This window comes from Gekko japonicus, unplaced genomic scaffold (genome assembly GCF_001447785.1).
Source record: "Gekko japonicus isolate JY-2015 unplaced genomic scaffold, Gekko_japonicus_V1.1 scaffold2384, whole genome shotgun sequence".
Classification (NCBI taxonomy): Eukaryota; Metazoa; Chordata; class Lepidosauria; order Squamata; family Gekkonidae; genus Gekko; species Gekko japonicus.
The window spans coordinates 189,001-212,484 of NW_015173746.1; the positions used below are offsets into that span (position 1 = coordinate 189,001).

Genomic DNA, 23,484 nt, shown 5'->3' on the forward strand with positions numbered 1-23,484 from the left:
CAGAGATTGCCTAGAGAAAGGAAAAGACCTTGCTGCCGTGTCTTGCCACTAGATATGTTTGGGAAGAAGTAAGAAACAACAGGGAAAAGGCACAAGAGTTCCTAAAGTGGGCAATACTGCCCCCTGAGGGTGCTGGAACGATCCAGGTGTGTGGTTGGAGCCTTGGGTGCAATTGGGGGGCGTTGAATACAAATAAGAGGGCGGTGAAATAATAAAGAAAGAAGAGTCCAGAACCTATCTAAAGCAGCCTTTTGGCGGTAGGCCAAATAAGTTTGGGAACCTATGAGATAGATGAAGGGCAAAGCTTCATATGAAGCAATTTGAAACAAAGCTGAAATATGGGAAGGCCTGGGTTTGCCCTCACATTGTCAACTGAGCAAGTTCACAGTCCTGCAATTGAAACTTTGTTAAATGCTGTTTTCTGTATTGCTGAAAGACCTAGTAAGGATTGTTCTGTAAACACTTCTGTAAATTCAACTGACACGAGTGCAATCTATTTCCAAGTAAGTGGTTCAGATACTGTCAATCTATATCTTGTGCCAAATGGCATTCCCCACTTAATGGCTGTTAGTTGTGGTGGTGGTAAGCCCTATATGTGTATGAAATCTAGAGTAGGGCTTGTGCATTTCTGGTGCTCTAGATATTGGTTGCTGTGTTTAAAGTTCATTGTAAATATGGTAACATTACTTCTTTTTTCTTTCTATATTTGTTTTATACTGAAAAGGTACTGCATGATGCTATACAGAAATGGAGTCAGGTATTTTATGTGGCACTTGCTGTTATCGCCAATGGCCTGCCTCATTGTTGGGGAAATTAGCAGGGAAAGCCAGAGGGGTACCAGGGGCCGCACACCAGTTTATACAAATGTCTGGTACTGTAGGAAGACTCCAGAGTAAATTAAATAGTTTTTATTGAAAAATTTCCCTTATCACAAGCACAGTAAGCAATTCAGAAAGAGCAAACAATTCAGAACTAAGAAAGCAGAGGTGATGATAGTGAATAGAGGGGTCAGTTATGGGTGATACTACCTGTCCAGGGGTGCAGAGGTCCTTGAAGTTCGGGGGTGAACATAGTTTGGGGGTGAACTGCCAGTTGGCATCTGGGGCAGACACCCAATCTGAGGCCATGTGCTTTGACTGATATAGACACTGGAAAACTATGCAGACCAATAGGAGGTCTTGAGGGGCTTATCTCAGGTGAAGACAAAATATTACCTGGACCAAGTAGGGGTTCCAGGGAGTGCAGCATCAGGAGGGGCAAGGCCTAGGTGTGACCAATGAGGCTTCAGAGGGGCAGAGTTTGGGTTCACAGTAGATATGATGGGATTAGCCAGGTGCTGGATGACCATACTGGAGCTATCTGATGGACTTGATGACCACTAATGTTCCTGTCAAGGCAGGTTGAATAGATTCCTAGGTTTATACAAAAGGTGCGAGATGGGTCTCTGATTAGCATTAGGAAAGATTACTAAACATTTGAATGTATGATTGGTTTATCTTGGTATCCTGAGGGATGAAGCAGGAAAGACAGTTGTGGAGACAAAGGATTTTCACATAGACACAGGTGCACACAAAAGGACTGGGTGAAGTTCTAGAGACAGAAAGGCTATTCTCCAGGTGGCCTCTGAATAGACTTTAGAAATGTAAATACTTTACCTGGTGGACCCCATTGTCTCATATGCATACCTTTCTGGGTGGAGGGGAAAGGATGGAGGTCTGCTTGGAGGGCTGCCTTATGCCACCTGGAAATGGGGACCCTTTTCCCAGAGCTTTGGCTAACTCTGTGTTTCAGGCCAAGAGTGCTTTCCTTGGCCTGAGTTTGTGGGACTCTGGTTCAGGATAAAAGTGGGGTGCCCCATTATTTAGGGCTATCCACGAGTAAGGCAGTGCCTCTGGGCTACATTGATGTTACCTTACACACTTCCATATTTGAAGAGTCTACAATGGAAACATTTGTACAACTTGATGTGTCATTCTATATGCAGGTAACATGACTGCGGTAGCTCAAGTGGTTAAGACGCTGAACTGCAGGCTGTGGAAGGTCGGTAGTTCAGCAGTTCGAGACCCGAGTGTGCATGTGCCACATGACAGAGGGAGCTCCCGTCTCTAGTTCCAGCTCCTGCCAACCTAGCAGTTCAAAAGCAAGAAATTGCAAGTAGATAAATAAGTACCACTTCAGTGGGAAGGTAACAGCGTTCCGTGTGCCTTGGTGTTTAATCATGCCGGCCAAATGACCATGGAAATGTCTTTGGACAGTGCTGGCTCTTCGGCTTTGAAACGGAGATGAGCACCGCAACCCTAGAGTCGGATTCGACTGGCTTTTGAGCAAGGGAACCTTTACCTTTTACTAACATGACTAAATAATTTAACATTATTTGGTCCATCAATGACATCTTAAATATGCATCTAAAGGACTGAACAGAAGACTGTGTTGTGCCATGACTGCAATGTGTAAACCATTAATCCATATCAATTGCACTTGCTTGTAATGATCTATAAGTTGTGCCTCATCAGCACAAAAAGTGAATTGGGACCCTGATTCAAATCTCAGCTGTGGTCTCACTGAGTGGTCTAGGAAGTCCATCAGCTCTCACATATAGCCCCCACATCTGCAGCATGTGTATAATAATACTTTTAGTGTTTTTGTATGGATAATGTATGCAAAGTTCTTTGAACCATCTAAATGTGCTATAAAAATGCTATTTATTGTTAAATATTTGGAAACTGAGTTGCATATTATGATGACATCCACTCTGGACTAAATCACACACATAAGGACACTATTTGCCATTTCCACTGAACTTAGCTTGTTCATTATTTCACTCAGCTGGATATTTGACCTGGCCAACCCAGGGGCATACACTGTGTGACTAATTTACTGGAAGCAAATTGTGTCTCTCTTTGTTTGGCAGGATATATTGTATCAAAATTTTCCCATGTTGATGCGGAACTTTGCTTAATGAAGTATGCCGAAAAGAGTTTTTGTTGGACATTCCTCTCCAGTTTTCAAAGAAGGTTAAAAGTGGATGCCAATATTGAGGTGCTGCTGCTCTCATTTTAATCAGCAGATCAGAGTTATGCATTTTAAAAATTCATTTAGTATATATTTTATACTACCATTACTGCAGTGCGTATATGGCTCTATCCCACTTTCCTTTTTATCCTCAGCTAAAATGAGAGAGAGAGGCTGCCCCAAGGTCACCTATTGGTTTCATGCTGACTGAGTATTTGAACCTGGATCTCATGGGTCCTAATCTAACATTCTAACCACGATGCCATACTGGATTCACATGCTACTACTTTCTGTTTAGCTGAGCTGAGGTCAGAAGATACCAGCCTTTGCCACAATAATGAATTGCAATAAATATAACAAATGACTTCAGTAAATAAATTGTGACCTTTAAAAAAATAAACTGTACCAGTGGGATAGCTATGTCATGCCCTATTGCAGCAAGCAACAAGATTGAGTATTGTGGCTTGTTAAGGACTCCATATGCTTATCTAATTCCCTTTTGAAGCCGTCCATGCTTGTAGCCTTCCATGCTTGTAGGTATTTCTTCTACCTAGTAATGAACTTTAACCACCAATACCTGTGTAGGAACTGAAAACTTGAGGCAACTAGTAAGCATTACAGCACCTTTTCATTCAAAGCATTTACTACTCCTGCTGCTTTCTTGAGTGTCTTTTTCATGGGTTTCAATTATTTTCTATCCAGTAATTATATCTTAAGATTTACTGAGATTTTTCATATTTAGAGTTAACATCCTTGGCTCTGAAAAACCCTGTGGTCCTGACTGGGGATATGTTTACATTCTAACACAAAATTATTTTGTGTGCACATTTCAAATTGACATTTTTAATTTCAATTCCAAAGTCCTTTTTTCCAGGAAAATCACTGGAGTTAGACCATGTTAAGGCAAGTAATCTGATTTCCCTTGTAGGTGTTGTGCCAAATGACTTCATTAACTCCGCAAAGGGGAAATAGTGTTTAGAGGAGAAAATAGATAAGGGTAATGTAAACTTTATATGTGATCCCACTGCAAAGGTGCTTGTGATGTACTGTCAAGGATTGATGCTTAACATGGGCTGCGGTCACACGCAACATTAGCCACGCAAGAGATACAGAAGACAAGCGGAGTTTCCGGTCGCGATCTCACCAGCACATCTGGGAAGCGTAATGCTTCCGTGGCACAACTGAGGCTTCCTGCCGAAAAAGCGCAGCAAAAAACTAGTACGACTGTCAAGGATTGATGCTTAACAGAGTCTGGGAACCCTTGAGTGACAGGCTGTTCAAACAGAATTCTGTTGAGAGAGTCAGTTAAGGAAGGACAGTTGGGAACTGACAGTTGAAGCATAGACAGTTAAGCACTGACTGTGGACCAAGAAGGAGGCTAAGAGAGTGAGTGGATCAAGGAGGATCCTCATTCAAGCAAAAAAAAAGGAAACAGCTTCTAAGAAGAAGAAGAAGAGATTGGATTTATACCCCGTCCTTCACTACGCAAAGTTGTCTCAGAGCAGCTTAAAAACTCCTTTCCCTTCCCTTCCCCACAACAGACACCCTGTGAGGTAGGTGGGGTTGAGAGAGCTCTGACAGAAACTACTGTTTTTCAAGAATGGCTGTGCCAGAACTATGGCTTGCCCAAGGTCATCCAGCAGGTGCTAGTGGAGGAGTGGGGACTCGAACCCAGTTTTCCCAGATTAGAGTCCGCGCACTTAACCACTACACCAAACTGGCTCTTAAAGTAAAGAGAAATGATCACTGCCCAGTTAAGAAGTTGTCCCCAGGAAGTCCCTTCCTGTAACCTGTCTAGCAATTAACACCTCCACCTCTATTCCATGATTGTAGAGAGGGGGGGTGAACTGGCCCATCCCATTGTCTCTAGCAAGAGCCATTAACATTTTTTAAGAGATGGGCCTCCTCCCCCCCCAGCTTGTTCTTAGCTCAGAGAGATAGAGAAAAAAAAACCTGGTTAAAATGCACAGTTCAGACTTTTGCTGCTTGCCAACCCTCCAGGATACAATGCATTTCTTCACAGGCTTCACAGGGTTCTTGAATATTTATTTCATTTCCTTTAGTTTATTTCTTCCATATATACAAGATTTCTCTTTTTTAAAATGTTTTTTGAATTATTTTCCCACATAAATACATATATGAACCAAGTGTTACAAACTTACAATTATGCATTCTACATAGTCACCCGAATGACTCTACCATATATTATAACAGTTTTTAAATAGCTATCTAATATTATCACTAATGTGTCAGATACTGGGTTTCGTATTGGGTAAAATGAACTAAGTATGTTAGTTTGCCTTTTTCCTTGATCGGGTCTTCTTTATTTTTTGTTGGTGTTTTCAGACAAATAACCATTTGTGATACTGTGGATTAGATGGAATTATTTCATGTCTTGTCGGACAGTTTATTACTGGTTTCCACTTTCGTATGAATTTTGCATGTGACATTTGTGCACTGTGATTCAGGTCTGAAAGCTGACCAGCTAATAAGAGTCAAGATTACAGGAACTATTCTCAAGGACTCTTCAGCACATGCATCTGTATGTCCTAGTTACATTTCAGTGCACCAGTTTTTATGTTAAATGTCAGGAGGCACATTTTGCCTTGGGGATTGCACAGATAGTATAACTGAAGTTTCAATCATGAAATTTTTTGACACTCAGACTCACTTCTTTAAATTATTAAACATTTCAAAAGATTTCCTACTAATACTTCCCCATGAATGCATACGTTCATACAGAAACAATGTTGTTATTTATTTGGATGTTTATATCCTACCTACCTGTTTGTAAAACACACACTCAAGTTGTCTTCCAGTAGCAAAATGCATACAAAATAGTTAAACATAGATAACATTCATTAAACACTTTAATAAAACTTTGGGGATAAATTTACCTAAAAAGCGCTTTCTGAAATTTAAAACAACAACCTGATAGTGAAAGATCTCTAAAGAAGGAACTGTCCACAGAAGGGAGTGAATTCAGAAGAACCTGGGCAGCTGCCATGCATGCCTTGGCTCCCCCAGACGGAAGAAAAAGTCAGACAACAAGGTTGGATGAAATAAGGCCACTTTATTAACATATTAATGCAGCCTTCTATCTCTCCCCCCTGCCTCCACAGCCCCCGGAGAGGCCAGCCCAAAGCTCCCCGGCAGAGCGCCAAGGCGCTCCGCAGGGAAAACTCCCCCCTCCCCCCGATCTCGGGCCAGCAAGGCTCCTTCCAGAGTGAGGCTCCTTTCCTCACTCCATAGGAAGAACTACAAAAATCATGCCCCCATGAATTCGTGGCACCACAAAACTGCAAAAAACATGGTTCCAAAGCACGGATCCTCATGGATCCTCAGGGTTTTTTAACTGGGTCACCCCGAACACATCATCAAATCACATAACACATCCACATCCACCTTTTGCACCACAAAAATCACAGATCCACAACTTCGTGGCAACACCATTCTGCAAAAACATGGTTCCAAAGCACAGATCCTCATGGATCCTCAGGGTTTTTTAACTGGGTCACCCCAAACACATCATCAAATCACATAACACATCCACATCCACCTTTTGCACCACAAAAATCACAGATCCACAACTTCGTGGCAACACCATTCTGCAAAAACATGGTTCCAAAGCACAGATCCTCATGGATCCTCAGGGTTTTTTAACTGGGTCACCCCAAACACATAATCAAATCATATAACACATCCACGTCCACCGTTTGCACCACAAAAATCACAGATCCACAACTTCGTGGCAACACCATTCTGCAAAAACATGGTTCCAAAGCACGATTGCGCAGGCTCCACTCCCCCTCTTGGATTTGAGGCTGCACCACAGCCCTTCCTTCATTCGTCCTCACGAGGAGGCAAACGCGGCCCCCAGGAGGCATGCCGTGGGCTGTCTCCTGTGGGGCCAGATTGTGGAAGTTCTCAGACGTGAGATTTCCTCTGTAAGGCTTTCTCAGCTGACCTTCGTTTTTGAGCTGGTATGTATGGGTTTTAGCTGGTGTCTGACTGAATGTAGGAATTGATTTTTGTTTAAGACACCCATTTTTACTTTTATTTACTCTTTTTTTAGTTTATACAACAGTGTTTTGCAGACAGAAACGGCAAGGGAGAACTGATGGTTGGCTGGTTAGAAGAGGTCTCCCCAAACCTCATTTTGTTTTTAATTTTCACAATGATAGTTTAGGAATGTCAACTGGTACACGTTATCTGATATTTTGGACTGATTTAATTCAGTAAGAGTTTTGCTTTTACTTTTAAGAGAGTTCTGAGAGAACTGTGGCTGACCCAAGGTCACCCAACTGGCTTCATGTGGAGGAGTGGGGAATCAAACCCGGTTCTCCAGATTAGAGTCTGCCACTCCTAACCACTACATCAAGCTGGCTCGCTGCACACATTTCATCTTTGGTGGTCCTAATACCGTCATCTGGAGTAGGTTGTAGGTGCCATATCAGTGCAGTCTTGGCTTCTCTACACTGGCTCCCAGTTTGTTTCTGGGTGCCATTCAAGGTGTGCTGGTATTCATCCTATAAGAATATAGGAAGAGCCCTACCAGATCAAACCAATGGTTCATCTTGTCTCACACAGTGTCTAACCAGTTCCTCTGGATGGCCAACAACAGGGCATAGAGCCTGTCATGATCCTAGGCCTATAATACTGCGGTCTACAGGCTCTAGGGAGGCCTAGTGGCTCCAAGGAAGCCTGTATTGGAGTAGCTATCAGGGTCTACATTTCCCAGATCCCTTCTGGACCCTGTGAATGGTTAACAGGGGATTTGGAGGGAAAGCTTACACCAGCAGAGGAGTAGAGGGTGGTGCGTAGGAAGAAAGAATAAAAGGCCTTGCCCAAAGTGGGAGAGTGGTCACTCGCAGGGAGCAGGGGTGATGAGGCTGCTGCAGAAGGAGGGATCCCTCAGTCAAAAGGGGTGAGTGAGTCAGTCTGAGACCATGTATCTAGAGGAGGCTAGGACAGTATAGTCAGATTCATTTGGATTTATTATTTTGCTGGTTTACCCACCTTTACTTTCAGTTTTCCTACATGTTATTGAATCATAGTTGCTGTTAAATGTTTTTAATAAAAATAGTGTGTTACTCTGCCTGTGTCCTCGTGTCTCATTTGGTCACGTATAAAGGGAAGCCTACGTTCTGTGCGCCTTGGTGTTTAGTCATGCCGGCCACATGACCACGGAAACGTCTTCGGACAGCGCTGGCTCTTTGGCTTTGAAACGGAGATGAGCACCGCAACCCTAGAGTCGGATTCGACTGGCTTTCGAGCAAGGGAACCTTTACCTTTACCTTACTGGAAAAGAAGTGTATAAAGGGTGGGGTGGGTGCTCTGGACCCTCCCAAGGAGACTCATACTAGAGTGGTGGCAGGCATTAGAGAACCTTTCTAGCTGCTGCCCTATATGTCTTGGGACCACCATATCAGAAAAACTATATACTCCCTTATGAACCTATATACTCCCTCATGACTAGGGGGCGGGGGGGAGGGGTGGCTCTATTCATTCAGGAGGCTTACGCCATCCCTGCTGGAAGCCGTATCAGGCTGGGCGCTGGAGCACCCTAGGCTGATCGTCTTGGGTGACTTCAACGTCCATGCTGAGGACGCGACCTCCAGCTGGGCTGTGGATCTAGTGTCGTCCATGGCGGTACTGGGACTCTCTCAGTTCGTCTCGGCTCCCACGCATCGAGCGAGTCACATGCTCGATTTGATCTTTGCAGCAGGAGTGATGGTGGATCGGATCACTGCCCTGAGGGCCCATCTGAATGTTCCACCCCGACCCTGTTTAGGTGGTGAGCTGATTTTGGCTTGCCCATGGAGTCAAATGGACCCAATGCGGTTCCAGATGGCTCTGTGGGATCCGAGGCTCCCTGGTGGTTCGTTAGATGAGCTGGTGGAGGATTGGAACTGCTGACTCTCCTCAGCCATTGACGAGATCACTCCCAGCCGCCCTCTCCGCACTCGTGATAGGCGAGCACCCTGGTATACCCAGAAGTTGTGGCTGCTGAAGCGAGAACTGAGATGGCTAGAGAGACGGTGGTGCCGTGCTCGCGACGAAGTGTCAAGAACATCCTATAGGATGTTTATGAGATCCTATGAGATGGCAGTCAAGGCTGCAAAGAGAGATTTCTATGTGACCTCGATTGCATCTGCTAGCTCACGCTCGGCCCGATTATTTAGTGTAATTCGGTCCTTGACAGCTCTGCTTCAGGGCAGGCAAAATGTCAGGGAATTGGACTTAGGCTGTGAGGCATTTGCGAGCTATTTCGCAGATAAAGTCTTGGCTCTCTGCCATGACCTCCCTGCCACAATTGAAACAGTTAGGGAACTTGAGGCCCCTTGCACGTCTTTGGTGCCAGGTTTAGTGTGTTTTGACCCACTCAGCCTGGAGGAAGCTGACAGGTTGCTCGTATCGGTGCACCCAACCACATGCGACCTTGATCCGTGCCCCTCCTGGCTTATTAAAGCAGGCCACGAGGGGTTTTGAGGTGCACTGTGGGAAATTGTCAATAAGTCCCTCATTGAGGGACGGTTCCCCGGAGCACTCAAGGAAGCGATGGTCTGTCCTCTCTTGAAAAAAAATCTTTGGACCCGGCCGAATTGGCCAACTATCAGCCGGTTTCCAAGTTGCCCTATTTGGGCAAACTTATCGAGAGGGTGGTGGTGTCACAGCTACAGGGCTATCTGGATGAGGCTTCCGTCCTCTATCCCTTCCAGTCCGGCTTTCACCCGGGCCACGGGACGGAGACGTTGCTGGTCACTCTGACTAACGATCTCCGTAGGCATCTGGATCGATGTGGCATGGCAGCACTGGTGTTGGTTGATATGGTTGACCACCCGTTGCTGGCCCGCCGCCTCACCGACGTGGGGATTCAGGGGCTTGCTCTTCAATGGTCTGCCTCTTTTCTCCAAGGTCGGGGACAGAGGGTGGCGATTGGGGACCAGCGGTCCCAAGGACACCCCCTTGAGTGTGGGGTGCCCCAGGGAGCTGTGTTGTCCCTGAGGTTGTTTAACATCTATATGCGCCCCCTCGCCCAGATTGCCTGAAGGTGTGGGCTTGGGTGTCATCAATATGCTGATGATACCCAGCTCTATCTGATGTTGGGTGGCCAGTCAGACTCCAGTCCCGATGACCTCTATCGGGCGTTACAAGCTGTGGCTGGTTGGCTCATACTGAGTCGGTTGAAATTAAACCCGGCAAAGATGGAGGTCCTGGGCCTGAGTCAGACCAGTCCAGGGCTGGGGCTCCCTCTACCGGCCTTCAACGGGGTGCCTTTGGGGCCTGCGTGGGAGGTTAGGAGTTTGGGCATGCTCTTGGACTCCTTGTTAACGATGGAGGCCAGGTGGCAGCCACTGCCAAGTCGGCCTTTTACCACCTGCGGCTGGCTCAGCAGTTTGTCCCCTACCTTGACCGTGAGGACCTGGCCTCTGTGATCCATGTGACGGTCACCTCGAGGTTAGACTACTGTAACACTCTCTACTTGGGGCTGCCTTTTTCACAAACTAAGGGAATCCCTCTCCCCGTATGTTCCCTCAAGAGCACTATGATCGGGGAGTCTCCACCTCCTGGAAGTTCCAGGCCCCCAAGACGTTAAGTTCACCCCTACTAGGGCCAGGGCATTTTTGGTGGCAGCTCCTACCTGGTGGAATGAGCTCCCGGGGGAGATCCGGACCCTGTGGGACCTTGTGCAGTTTCGCAGGGCCTGCAAGACGGAGCTCTTCTGCCAGGATTTTGAGTAGGAGCCGCCGCCGCCACTATTCCACCACCATGGTACTGTTCCACCATTTACCCCTACTATGGGGGGTATGCGTAGCCTGGCGGAAGCGGGTAGAACATCATCACTGGAGTCCTTGCTACTTAATAAAGCTTGCCGTCGAATTGGGATTACTGCCCATCTTGTGGATTTATATATAGGATAACATCAGAGCACCTTAAATATTGTCTAGGGGATTTATTGTGGATGTTTAACACTGTTTTATTGTATTTTACCTATTTAACCTGGCACTATCCGTATGTTAGCCGCCCTGAGCCGTTTGGAAGGGCAGGATATAAATCCATAAATAAATAAATAAATAAAATAAACCTACCTGACCACTACAGTCATCTTCTGATGCTCTGGGTCAAGGCTTCTGAGGTTAAGTTGGTGGCAACACAGAAGAGGGCCCTCTTGGTTATGACACCAAAATTTTGTAACTCTCTCCCTAGAGAGACTCACCTGTCCCCCTTCTGTTGATGTGTTCTACCAGCAAAGACTTTTGTTCCCTCAGTTGCTGTTCCTTCCTGTTTTTATGTTGTTTTTTTATTTGTTGTTTTTATATTTTATATGTGTATTTAAACTTGGTTTTAATTGTTTTACTGACATGTTTTTATTTGGTTTTAATGATTTTAAACATGTTTTTATTATATATGTTTTAATCTCTTTGCGATCCTGGTAGCTCTGGTAAGGTCAGAATGGCGGGTTATAGATTATGTAAAATAAAATAGAGAAAATATACATAGGCAATAGTTTCAGGAAAAGTGTGCAAGGGCAAACATGCTTGAAAACCTGTGGGGGGAGTCACTTGGGGGATTTAGAGCTGGGAAATGGCAGGCAGGGAAAGGGTTTATGTCCCCCCAACACTACTTCATTCCCAGTTGTTTCCCCAGAAATAGTATGATGTGCACTTTGTGTCTGGTGAAATATCTTACAGATTCTGTCATCCTTTGCATGTTATTCCCAAAGCACTTGTGTTAGGCTCTTCTATTTCTTCCCGATTTTCTTTCTGACTTAAGTTCAAATGATTAGTTACACACTGAAGCGCTTAAGTTTATTTGCAATCAGGTTTTTTTATTACAAGAAATAGCGATATAAATGGAAGGACTAGTTTTGAACTCATAATGCTAATTCATTTTGTAGTTTTCATAAATGTATGTGGAACTAATGATTCCCGAATAACCCCTACCTGGTAAAAATATCCAGAAGTGAGAAGCTGTGAGCCATGAAATGATCTTTATTGTACAGTTCATCTTTGCAAAAGGGTGATTTTTTTAAAAAAAAGGATAATGAAAAAAATGCAAGTTGTTCATATGTTGGTGCTCTTTTACATGCTAATAAAGACCTTTCACTAGTGCGGAATAGCACCTAACAAAAATCTTCTTCATAGAAGACAAAGACATATGAGAGCTAGATACTGGAGACTTCGTACTGGATCTCCTGTCTCTTTCTAGGTATTTAAATTATAGATCCAGGCCTTCCAAAATTGAAGGAGGACTACAGTATTGGGGGAGAGTGTGTAATGATCCTACACACATCAATTGCTAAGTATACATACACTTTGTACATAGTGTGTAGAATACTCACATGTGATGATTGATATGCATATCACATGTAAATTTCTATAAGCAAGTATTTTCCATGTAGAAATTCTGAAATATATTATGTTGTATCAGCTTTCATTCCCTTTTAATACTTCACTTCCAAGGCAAATGTTCTTCTTGAAGAAACAAAAGGTTTTCCTTTTATTTCCTTCTGACAGTTGACACATTCCTTTGCCTATATCTTGCTTAGAAATATATCTTGCTATTTTTCTTTTTTAGCACCACCAAAATTTGCAAGAACACCCGTTGACCAGACAGGGGTCTCAGGAGGAGTTGCATCATTCATCTGTCAAGCTTCGGGAGACCCAAGACCAAAAATTGTCTGGAATAAAAAGGGCAAGAAAGTCAGCAATCAGAGATTTGAGGTATTAGGTCCATTGTTCTGTTCCTCTGAAAAACATTTACTTTAATATTACTTGATTATTCCCCATTGCTTCTAACAGTGATCATTTAAAAATAACAGTACTTGTACTTAAAACCGTCTATCAAACCAGGCCAATAAGCAAAAACACATTTAGTTGGATTTATCACAAAAGGAATTTCATTGCTGTTTGTAAGACTCTCCACACAACCACTGACCAGAAGTAGGACTGAGGTGTATTATGAATTGTTTAATTTCCCTATTCTGTATTCTCCCCCCTACATTCTGCTAACCTTGAATGATGATGTGAGTAACAACATATGTGGTAGGAGTCAGAAAGATGTATAAAGAGCTGCCATCTATGGTGAATGCTGTATGAAAGCCAGCTAAGAACTAGAGCTGCAGTTTTGAAGATGGAATGAAATGGGTGATATCAGGAGTGCTGAGGAGTAGCCTTGCTTAGAAGAGAGGGTGGGTGAGTTTCTCACAAGGAAGCAACAGTATAGGTTTTTGTTCTGTCCTGTCAAAGAGTGACAAAATGGGTCAGTGTCCTAGAATCACAATATCGCTAATATTGTGGAACAATGTGGGGCTGATCCAGACCCTTTGCTGCAGTCTTGCCTCTGCCTTCTGTGCATTCTGTTTTGCGTACAAAAAATCCTTTACTATTGACCTTGTACCCTCATTCACAGAACTGCAGACATGGGAGGACTGTGCATGCTTAACAGTGCCATAAGGCATAAATGGAAAAAGTGTTCTGTATGTTTATATGATTAGTACCTGTATTTAGGAGATCCATATTTTTTATCTTCTGTCTGATGGAGAAAAATGAATAAATGGACAATACTGCCAATAGGATATCAGGAAATAGTGGAAAACAAGCAGGGAATCCACAAGGGCTTGCAGAGATCACTTCATTTCCTCCTGTATCCCCTTCCCCACACTGTTCCCTCTTGCTGTCCTACTGGCAACCCCTGTGTCTTCTCCCTTTTCCCCACTTCCTTCTCTCCTTCCCACTCTTTATTATTTATGTACTTCTTTTATACACTGCCTTTCTCACTAATGGGGAGTCAAAGCAGCTTACATCATTCTCCTCCTCCTGTACTCCTCACAATATTCCTGTGAGGTAGGTTAGGTAGAGAATGTGTGTGACTTGCAAGGTCACCCAGCAAACTTCCATGACAAAGTGGGGATTGGAAACTGGCACTCTGACCGCCACACCACACTGGCTATCAGCTTTCCCTCCTCCTCTCCCCCATCAGCCTCTCCCTGAGAAAAGTCTGGCCAAGTTGCAAAAGGCATGAGGTAGCAAGTTGCTTGGGTGAGTTGTGTGGTGGCTATTGCCAGGCCTGGCCAAGTCATGCAAGTTATGCGGAGGATGCCACTGAGCCCAGTCATCTGGGTGAATAGTGCAAATGGCCCAGTCATCTGGGTGACTTGTACAAACTGGAGGGTGGCAAGTTGCCTGTTGATTGCACCTGGGTCCTGGTCTCCATGAGTCAGGGCAGTAGGGGAGGAGCAGGGATAGACTGGGAAGCCAAAATAGCCTTGGAAATGGCCCTTCCCCCTATCATTTATTGACAGAAACCCAGATTTGAAATCTGGTGATACTGTTGCAGTTGCCTAGCAACTCCCACTGTGGTCATTGAGATCTTCTTTCTTAAATGTACAGACTCTGTTTTTTTATGGGGGGATGTTAACCAACCCAATGTATCTTTCATCAGATTTTTCTGCAAACCTGTGTCCCCCCATCCCTCCCAGAGTTTTGTCTGTTCATGGCTCCGATCTCCGGGTTCAAATATCCACAGATGAAGCCATAAGGAGAATTGGCTGTATTGATAAGATGAAGCATTGTGATGAAGTGATGGTACCACTTTACTCTGCTCTGGTTAGACCTCTCCTAGAGTATTGTGTTCAGTTTTGGGCACCACAATTTAAGAAAGACATAGACAAGCTGAAACATGTCCAGAGGAGGGCAACAAAGATGGTAAGGCATCTGGAGACCAAGTCCTATGAGGAAAGGTTGAAGGAGCTGGGTATGTTTGGCCTGAGGAGGAGACGACTGAGAGGTGATATTAACCATCTTCAAGTACTTGAAGGGCTGTCATATAGAGTATGGTATGGAGTTGTTTTCTGTTGCCCCAGAAGGTCGGACCATAACCAACGGGTTGAAATAAAATCAGAAGATTTTCAGCTAAACATTAGGAAGAACTTCCTGACAGAGCAGATCCTCTGTGAGACAGTGGAACAGGCTTTCTCGGAAGGTGGTAGGCTCTTCTTCTTTGGAGGTGTTCAAACAGACGTTAGATGGCCATCTGACAGCAATGCTGATTGTGTGAACTTAGGCAGATCATGAGAGGGAGGGCAGGAAGGGTTGCCTCAGTGCTTAGTTCTTGTGGCCCTTTCTTACATGCCCAGGGAAATGCTGATTGCCACTCTGGGGTCAGGAAGCAATTGTTCCCCAGGTCAGTTTGGCTGGGATTCCTGGAGGTTCCTTCCAACTCTATGATTCTATGAAATGCCCTTCCCAATGGCACCTTTATGAATGTTGGGTGGCAATAATATTGAATTGGAATACCCCGTTTGTGGGGAGGGCGGGGTATAAATACAATTAATTAATTAATTAAATAAATATCTAATGGCAGGCATTGTGAAAGATCTCTCTGAGACCCTGAAAACCTAGTGCCAGTCAGAATAGATAAGGAGTTGCCTAAATTTGTATAATACAACTTCATATGTTGACATACTTCTTTCTTTCCCTTCTTGTGTGACTTGAAAAGACACAAACCCAGTAAAAGCTCTTGTTTCAAATCTTTTTTATATTTCTGAGTGTATTTTGTGTTACTGTCACCCCTCTCCCCACCTGCACATATATGGACTGCATAAAGCTATAAATCATGGATTGGAATTTTAGTGCTTCATTTTAAAACAAATAAATTTGAAATTAAAATACACCGGTATCCCAAAAACCGATTGATTTGTTAAAACCAATACAAAAAAGAGAAGCATTCTGGTTTAATTTGAGTTCATGGATATTTACTATATTCTTCTTAAATTTTTGACTAGGCACTTGTGTAAGCTCATTGAATTGCAAGTTTTACAATTTAATCTGCTGTTGTGTCAAGCCCTGCCTCCACATCTGAGGTCCCTCCACCAGTCGCCATTGCTGCCTATTTGGGGGACTGCCCAGGAAGGCCATTCACCTCCCCATGAGAGGATATCAGGGGGCTACTGGGGGTTTCAGAAATGGCAGGTGAGGGAAGGTTACATCACCTCTCCTCCTGTCTATCCGCTGGTGCCCCCTTTCCCTTCTCTCTGGGTCTCTGGCAGACAGCGAGCCTATTCCTCCCTGACCATCCAGTCTGGCTTCCCTTTTATTCCTTTCTTCATTCCACTCTCTGCCCCCTTGTCCCTGTCTCTTCCCCCCTAGCCCAGCCCTGCCCCCATTGATAAGCTCTGATGCCTGTCTGAGCTTCATGGGTGGGGCTGCCACTTCCCTGATGCTCGGACAGAGTCAGGTCTGGCCACTGGCCTGGCCTGGGGGGGGGGGGGGCTGCCTGCCTGCTCCTTCCCCCAAAGACTGGGCCATCCTGGGCTTGTTGCAATGGCCTGTCCCACCTGCTTCAGGGCTTGGCACGGGCCTTGCCAGATTCCCTACTCCCCAGCAGCTGAGGAAGGGGTAAGTGGGGGCCTAAGGGCTTGGGGGGAGGTGAGCCATCTTTGGCTCTGGTGTGGGTTGCTGCAGGGGTCGTGAATACTGGCATGGGAGTGTCAGGACAGTTTGTAAACATTTTTAGAGCTAATGCCACGTTTTATAGATCCCTGTGCAAGACAGCTGTAGAGGGCCACCCTCTTTCTATCTATCCCATCTTTCCCCCAAGAAGCTGAGGGCAGCATGTATGGATTTCCTTTTCCTATTTTATCCTTTCAACAACTCTGTAAAATACGTTAGGATGAGAGATTGTTACTTGCCCAAGGATACCCCATGGAGATTTCAAACCAGATCTCCCAGATTCTAGCCCAACACTATACCACATTCTCTCTCATAAACTAGTTCTTCTTTCACATAACCTCCTGGTGCAGTGTGATTTTGGTTTTGAGAAGCATAGGGTAGTGGTCAGTAAGCCATGGTAGGGGAGCTGTGATCATGGGAGAAGCACATGCTTATTGGAGCCCTGCATAGAACTGGCTTGGGCTGTTTCATCACAGTTTTGTCTATGATGTAATTGTTTTTTTGTTACCCAAATGTTGCATACATTTTTGAATTTAAAGCTTTTGACTTGCTAAAATGTTACTTGCTTAATCCTATATTACTTCAGTAAGGAAATAGTCATAATTTCATCACTATTGTTGGCAATGTATTGTGTGGATATTCTAGGATAGCCTCTTTTCCTATCATCACCATTGTTTTGAATGTGAAAGTGGTATTCCTTGTTTGGTAGGTGCAAGAGGACGAGGGGGTGGGGAGGTAATTGGGGCATTTTCATGTTTGGGCTTGGCAGAGTTGGGACACCCATTCAGGTGTTCTGTCAGGCCTTTGGTTGAGGCAGAGGATGCTCAATTATATCAGCCTCCCCTGCTTGAACTTGCCTATGCTGGGCATTATGACATTCCTATGTTCCTGATGGTGATTCAGCCCACCTGTTCAAATGATTGCCCCCTGGCACTTGCAGTGTACAGTTCGGGCATATGAAATTATCTGGGTTGCCATCATGTTTTAAATGTTTTAGTATTTAAATTGGTATTAGATTTTAAATGGGCCTTACAATGTTTTTGTATTTATTGTTTTTATTGTTGTAACCCACCCTGTGCCCACTTATGGGGGAGGGCAGGATAGAAATTGCATGAAAGAAATAAATAAGAAGAAAATTGGCCCCCTTCCTATCATGCCCCGATCTAGCCACAGTAATCCATGTGATGGTCACCTCCAGGCAAGATTACTGTAACTCGCTTTATGCTGGCCTGCGTTGTGTCAAGCCCTGCCTCCGCAACTGAGGTCCCTCCACCAGTCACCATTGCTGCCTGTTTAGTAGGGTCTGTCGCTTTATGCTGGCCTGCCCTTGAAACTGACCCAGTAGCTTCAACAGATCTAGAATGTATCAGCATGAGTTCTGGTGGGAACATCATGGACAGCACATATCCATCTGGTGCTGTGCCAGCTACACTGGCTCCCAGTTGAATGCAGAGTCAAGTTCAAGGTTTTGATATTGACCTAAGTCCTTGAGCTGTCAGTGTCCAACATATCTATGGGATCTTCTCCGTTATGTCCCTGGAAGAGCATTATGCTCTTCAGATAACAACTTGCTGGTGGTCCCTGGTGCTAAGGATATCTGGCTGTCCTTCACCAGGGCCAAGGCTTTTTTGGTCCTGGCCCCAACCTGGTTGAACTCTCTGCCAAATACAATAAGGTTCCCATGAGACCTTATGCAATTTTGCAGGGCCTGTAAGGCAGAGATGTTCCACCAGGCTTTTGGTTGAGGACAGCAATGGTTCCCTCTTGGCTGGCACCCTTTCTCATCCCCCCCACTGTTTACCCTTTTTGGCCCTCTTTCCCCCCTGTCTGCGAAGTAGCTGGTAGTCTGAAATTGGATTAATATTCACCATCTTTTTTTGAATATGTGTTCTTAATGTTTTAATGATTTTATCAGATTCTGTTTTATGGATACGGTATATCGCCCAGAGTCCTGGAATAGCAGGGATTGGGTGATCAATCAATCAATCAAAAAATAAAGATAATTAGGTGCTCCTCAGTGTCTCTTTTAACAAACACTGTTTTATGTTTATTCTTTGACATAGCAAACTTAGATTTACTTCAAAACTAGGAAACACTGATCTTGCACTTATATCCAAATTAACTATTTGGTACACCCAACTATCCACATGGATCACTGTAGCCAAGTCACAGGAGGAGAGATAGGAACCCAGTTGCCTGACCAGCTGAAAATGGTAAAAAGCTGACCTGGCAACGGACATGATCTGTACTCCCATAGAAAGTGAGGCATCCAGAGTCACTCCTAGGTTCTTCACCATCGGAGTCAACATTAGAATCACCCCGTCAAGGGTTGGGAGCCAAATTCCCAATCCTAGTTAAGACCTCCATCTTAAATGGGATTGAATTTCAGACAACTCTGCTGCAACCAACCAGCCATAGTCTCCAAAGCCCTGGCCAGAATATGTGGGATGGAGTACGTCCATCGTCCATCAACAGATACAGCTGGGTGTCGTTAGCTTACTGATGATAGCCCAGCCCAAACCCCCGGATTAACTGGGCAAGGGGGCCAATGTAGATGTTAAATAACATTGAGTGACATGGAGAAACCCTCTCCCCAAGAGCCACCCTCTGTCACCGACTGTGGAGGAAGGTTACCAGCCATTGCAAGACTGTCCCTCATATCCCCGTGTTGGCGAAGAAGTGGGTTGTAAGATCATAATTGACTGTGTTAAATGCTGCTGTTAAGTCAAGCAACAACAACAGCGCTGACCCACCTCGATCCAGGTGCTTCCAGAGGTCATCTGTGAGGGCAACCAGTGCTGTCTCCATCCTATAGCCAGGGCGGATGCCAGACTAGAATGGATCCAGGATGGAGGAATTATCCCGGAAAACCTGAAGCTGTTCAGCTACCACTCTCTCAATTACCTTACCCAGCAGTGGAAAAATTGACACTAGGTGGTAGTTTGCTAGGACCAAAGGGTCCAGAGATGGCTTTTCCCGCAGCAGTCCCACCACTGCCTCCTTTAAAGTCCCTGGGAAAATCCCTGAAGTCAAGGATAAATTGATAATCTCTCCAGGCAGGCTTTTTTTCTGGGGAAATGCACTGGAATGGAGTTTTGGAACCTCTTTGAAAAAATAATTTTTAAAATGTTTAAAGGTTCATAACTTTTCAGTATACAGATTGAAAACTTTATTTCCCTCTTGAGAGTTCTGGCACCTCCCCCCCCCCAAGCCCTGCTCCCAGGGGAATCTTAAATTTCTATAGAACCAAATAGTCCTTAACCTGTAGTTTTAGTTTTCCTTCCTGAACATGATTAGGGGGGGAATCTATTTGCCACATTCTTGGTAAAGGCAACAGTAGTAATAAAACAAAGTGATTTAAAAGTAGAGAAGAATTCTATGTCATGCCAACAGGTACTGGATCCGAGTGAATCCTCTGTCATGAACTTACTGTATGGCTCTTTAATTTATTTATATTTATTTATGTATTTATTATATTTATACCCCGCCCATCCCGCAAGCAGGCTCAGGGTGGCTAACACAGCGGTACGGTGTACCTAATTGACATACATAAAACTTAAAAACTCTATAAAATCTCATAAACAAATACTTTAAGACATAACTTAACAGTTTCCACTAAAGTGCATACAGTACAACACATTAGATGGCGCGCTTCCAAATCTCCTTCTGCCTTATTACACCGCTCATCATCCCTCGCACCGGAAGGCCTAGCGATATAGAGGACCAGATCTAGGATCCCAGTCTTCACTAGGATCATTGGTGGTAACAGTGGTGGCGGCTCCTATTGGAAAGCCTGGTGGAAGAGCTCCGTCTTGCAGGCCCTGCGGAACTGTAAAAGGTCCCGCAGGGCCCTGATCTCCTCCGGGAGCTCATTCCACCAGTAGGGAGCCGCCACAGAAAAAGCTCTGGTGCTGGTGAGCCTTGCATCCTTGCATTCCATTTAAAACACGGAACCAACAACAAAAATTGAACCTCCTCCAAATTAGCACCCTCTATGCTGAAATACAAACTCATATGGGTTTTATCGCTGAATAGTCTGGTTTTTAAAGGTCTTTCTATTACAGTTTTTGTTTTTCTAGGTTGCAACAAAAGGTGTTCTTTCCTATAGTATCCCAGATTGTTCATTGGATGTGCCATAGATTGTTGTTCAGTCCAAAGAGAATTGATAGGGATGGGAAGAATAATAAAGTTTTAGTTGGAAAAGCTACCCTAATAAACAATTCACAGTAATTCTTGGTTTTGGAATTGAAACTGCCATGATTGTCCTGATCAACAGTCTTCTTTGGGAGACAGACAACTCATTCTGAGTTAGGGATTGCCACTGCTGCTGCAGTCGTTGTTGTCGTTGTCGTCATTGTCTTCTTCTTCTTCTATATGAAATTATTGGAGAGTTCGCTATTTTGGAGTGAAATGTCATCAGTATGCTGATGTCATTCAGCTCTGTTTCTTGTTTCAACAGAATCAATAAGGCAATGAATCTGTGTTTAGAAGCAGTAATGAATTGTTTGAGTGCCAATGAACTGAAGTTCAGTCCAGGCAAAACTAAGATGATGCTGGTTGATAACAGTGCCAATTAAGGATTCAGCTAGATGGGATTGCACTCTCTTGAGACAGCAAGTTCACAGCTTGGGGTGCTATTCCTTCTGTGCTCACAGATAGAAGCTCAAATCTCCACTGCAGCTTTTAATTATATGTTTTAAATGCTGTTGATGCTTGATGAATTGATGCTTTTTATGAATTATTTTATTCATTTGATTTAATCCTGGACTTTATTTGTCTCAAAAGCTATTAGATAGAAAGGAGGGACATACGCTTGCCAGCCTCCAGGTGAGATTTAGGGCATTATACTCTGCTCAGGTCCCATCCCTCGCCAAACCCACACTCTCTAGTCTTCTCCCTCAAATCTCCAGGAATTTTCCAACTAAGAGTTGGCAATTCTAGGCATAAGGTTTTACATTAATTAATTTGACAAGGTAATTTAACAGTTAGATTGGTCCACTATTTAAAGACTAACAAAGCCAGATTGATTTCAAAAACTCTCCATCAGTTTGACTACTGAAACGTATTTAAATACAGTTATATTTACTTTTAGAACTACTCTCATCAGCTACTCTTCAGTTCATCTCATACATATAAAGTGTGACACATTAGAAGAATTTAGAGATGTATCCGGGATTAGCTGAGAGGTAGGCCTTTGTTACAACACCTGTGACAGCTGTTGTTTCCTTCAACAGGTAATAGAATTTGATGATGGATCTGGATCAGTTCTCAGAATACAACCGCTACGTACTCCACGAGATGAAGCTATTTATGAATGTGTTGCTTCCAACAGTGTTGGAGAAATAAGTGTGTCTACAAGACTCACTGTGTTGCGTGGTAAGTCTCTGACATTTTTTTTAAAAAAATTGTTCTTAAAGTTGGCAAAAGTACAAAAGAAGTACTTCTAAGGTCAGACTTTTTGAGACTCATACTATTAACACTGCCTTTGTGTAGCAAAAAAATCTAATGTGTTGAGCTTGGTTTTTCAACATAAAATGTTGAAATGTTGTTGACATAATCAGCTGTACCATGTGTGGATGTTTTTGGGATACAATTTGAGAAATCTTTTCTTGTATGTGGAGTTTATCCTGGCCATAGCTGCTGGTTCTGCTATATGTCATGTAATAGATACATTAGGTACTAATCTTTATTGTGTATATCTAGGCCTGTGACTAAATAACTGTAGTTGCTGTCTTTACACAACTGTTGCAAATCTTTAGTTGGATAGAAAGCCACAATCATATAAAATAGATCAGTTTCTCCTTAAATACAAGAAAAGGTTGTTGAAGTTCAAAGGCAGAATAATAGAAGCCAAAAAACAATATTATACCTAAATACACTCAGTGGTTTTGTTGATGTAGTAGATTTGCAAGTTAGCACTCTTATTGCTATTTTATACTGTGTGATAGACATCTACATCAAAGGTAACTTGAGCAAGTTGACATTGACCTTGCCAAAATATAGAACTAGTATTTATTTGCATAGTAAGCTGCAGTTAAACTTTAGTAAACTCACAGTATCTTCTGTTCAGCAGTAGGAATGCTTGTCATATGTTTCTGGTTCACTGTATTTCTTCCTCTTTTTTCATATTTTTTGAGCAAGAGTATCTGCTAAGGCTGATTTTAAAGTTAAATCCAGTGCTCTAAGCATATATGAGGTCTGCATCCCTCACAGGTGTCAGTTCTGTGATCCCACCAGTGAGAATTTACTTCAAATAAGCTCCAGAAATCAGATGCCCTTTTGTATCTGGTTTCCAACCTTTTGCAGATAAGGAGATTTATTTCTCAGTTGCTGGTGTGTCCTTCTAACATCTGACATTGTTTTTCTACACCAAAGAATATACTTTGCTGTTTCCAAATAAATTTATGTACATGTCTATTCCTTTATCCATGGTACAGAGTTTAAAAGTTGGCTTCATTGTTCTGTGGTTTCCCTCGCCCCCTCTTCATTTAGACACAAGTTTACCAATATGGAAATTTATCCTGTATTTCAGTTCTCTGGTGGAATTAAAAGATGTTGCTTACCATACAAGTGCTTTTCCTCTCCATAAGATCCAGTGAATGTGGGGTGAAAAAATTCTGATACTCTATTTTTCAGCAGAAAAATCTCCACCCCACATATGTAAATATAATCTTTTTATCTATAATTGTCAGGTCTGTTGTGCTGAAAATCATTTGTGTTAGATAGCCTAATGTGGAATATGAAGTGTGGACACACCCTAGTGTTCGTACATGGCATATTTGGCTTCTTTCACTAACATTATTTAAATTTTGGTATTATTATTTGAATTTGAATTGGACTTTTGTGGAAAATTTTCTGATTCAAATTTTTCCAGAAAACTCACATCCCTTATAAGATTTCATTATACTTTACATTTTGTATATATCTGTGTATTTAAGTCAGTTCCTTACTTTGGTAGTGTTGAGCTTCCTGCTTGTAATGGATATGCTAAAGCAGCAAAGGATTATGTGCAAAG

At 43.5% G+C, this 23,484-nt stretch overlaps 1 protein-coding gene across 1 annotated transcript in view; it reads left to right on the forward strand.

Annotated features, from left to right (window-relative positions):
- Positions 1-23,068, forward strand: part of LOC107120705 (receptor-type tyrosine-protein phosphatase delta-like) — a 93,986-nt gene extending 70,918 nt beyond the window's left edge. Inside the window, exons 2-4 of the mRNA XM_015423476.1 lie at positions 12,595-12,740; positions 21,704-21,845; positions 22,962-23,068. Of these exons, the coding sequence (XP_015278962.1) occupies positions 12,595-12,740; positions 21,704-21,845; positions 22,962-23,068 (395 nt within the window). The remainder of the gene's footprint in view (positions 1-12,594; positions 12,741-21,703; positions 21,846-22,961) is intronic.
- The last annotated feature ends 416 nt before the right edge of the window (positions 23,069-23,484 follow it).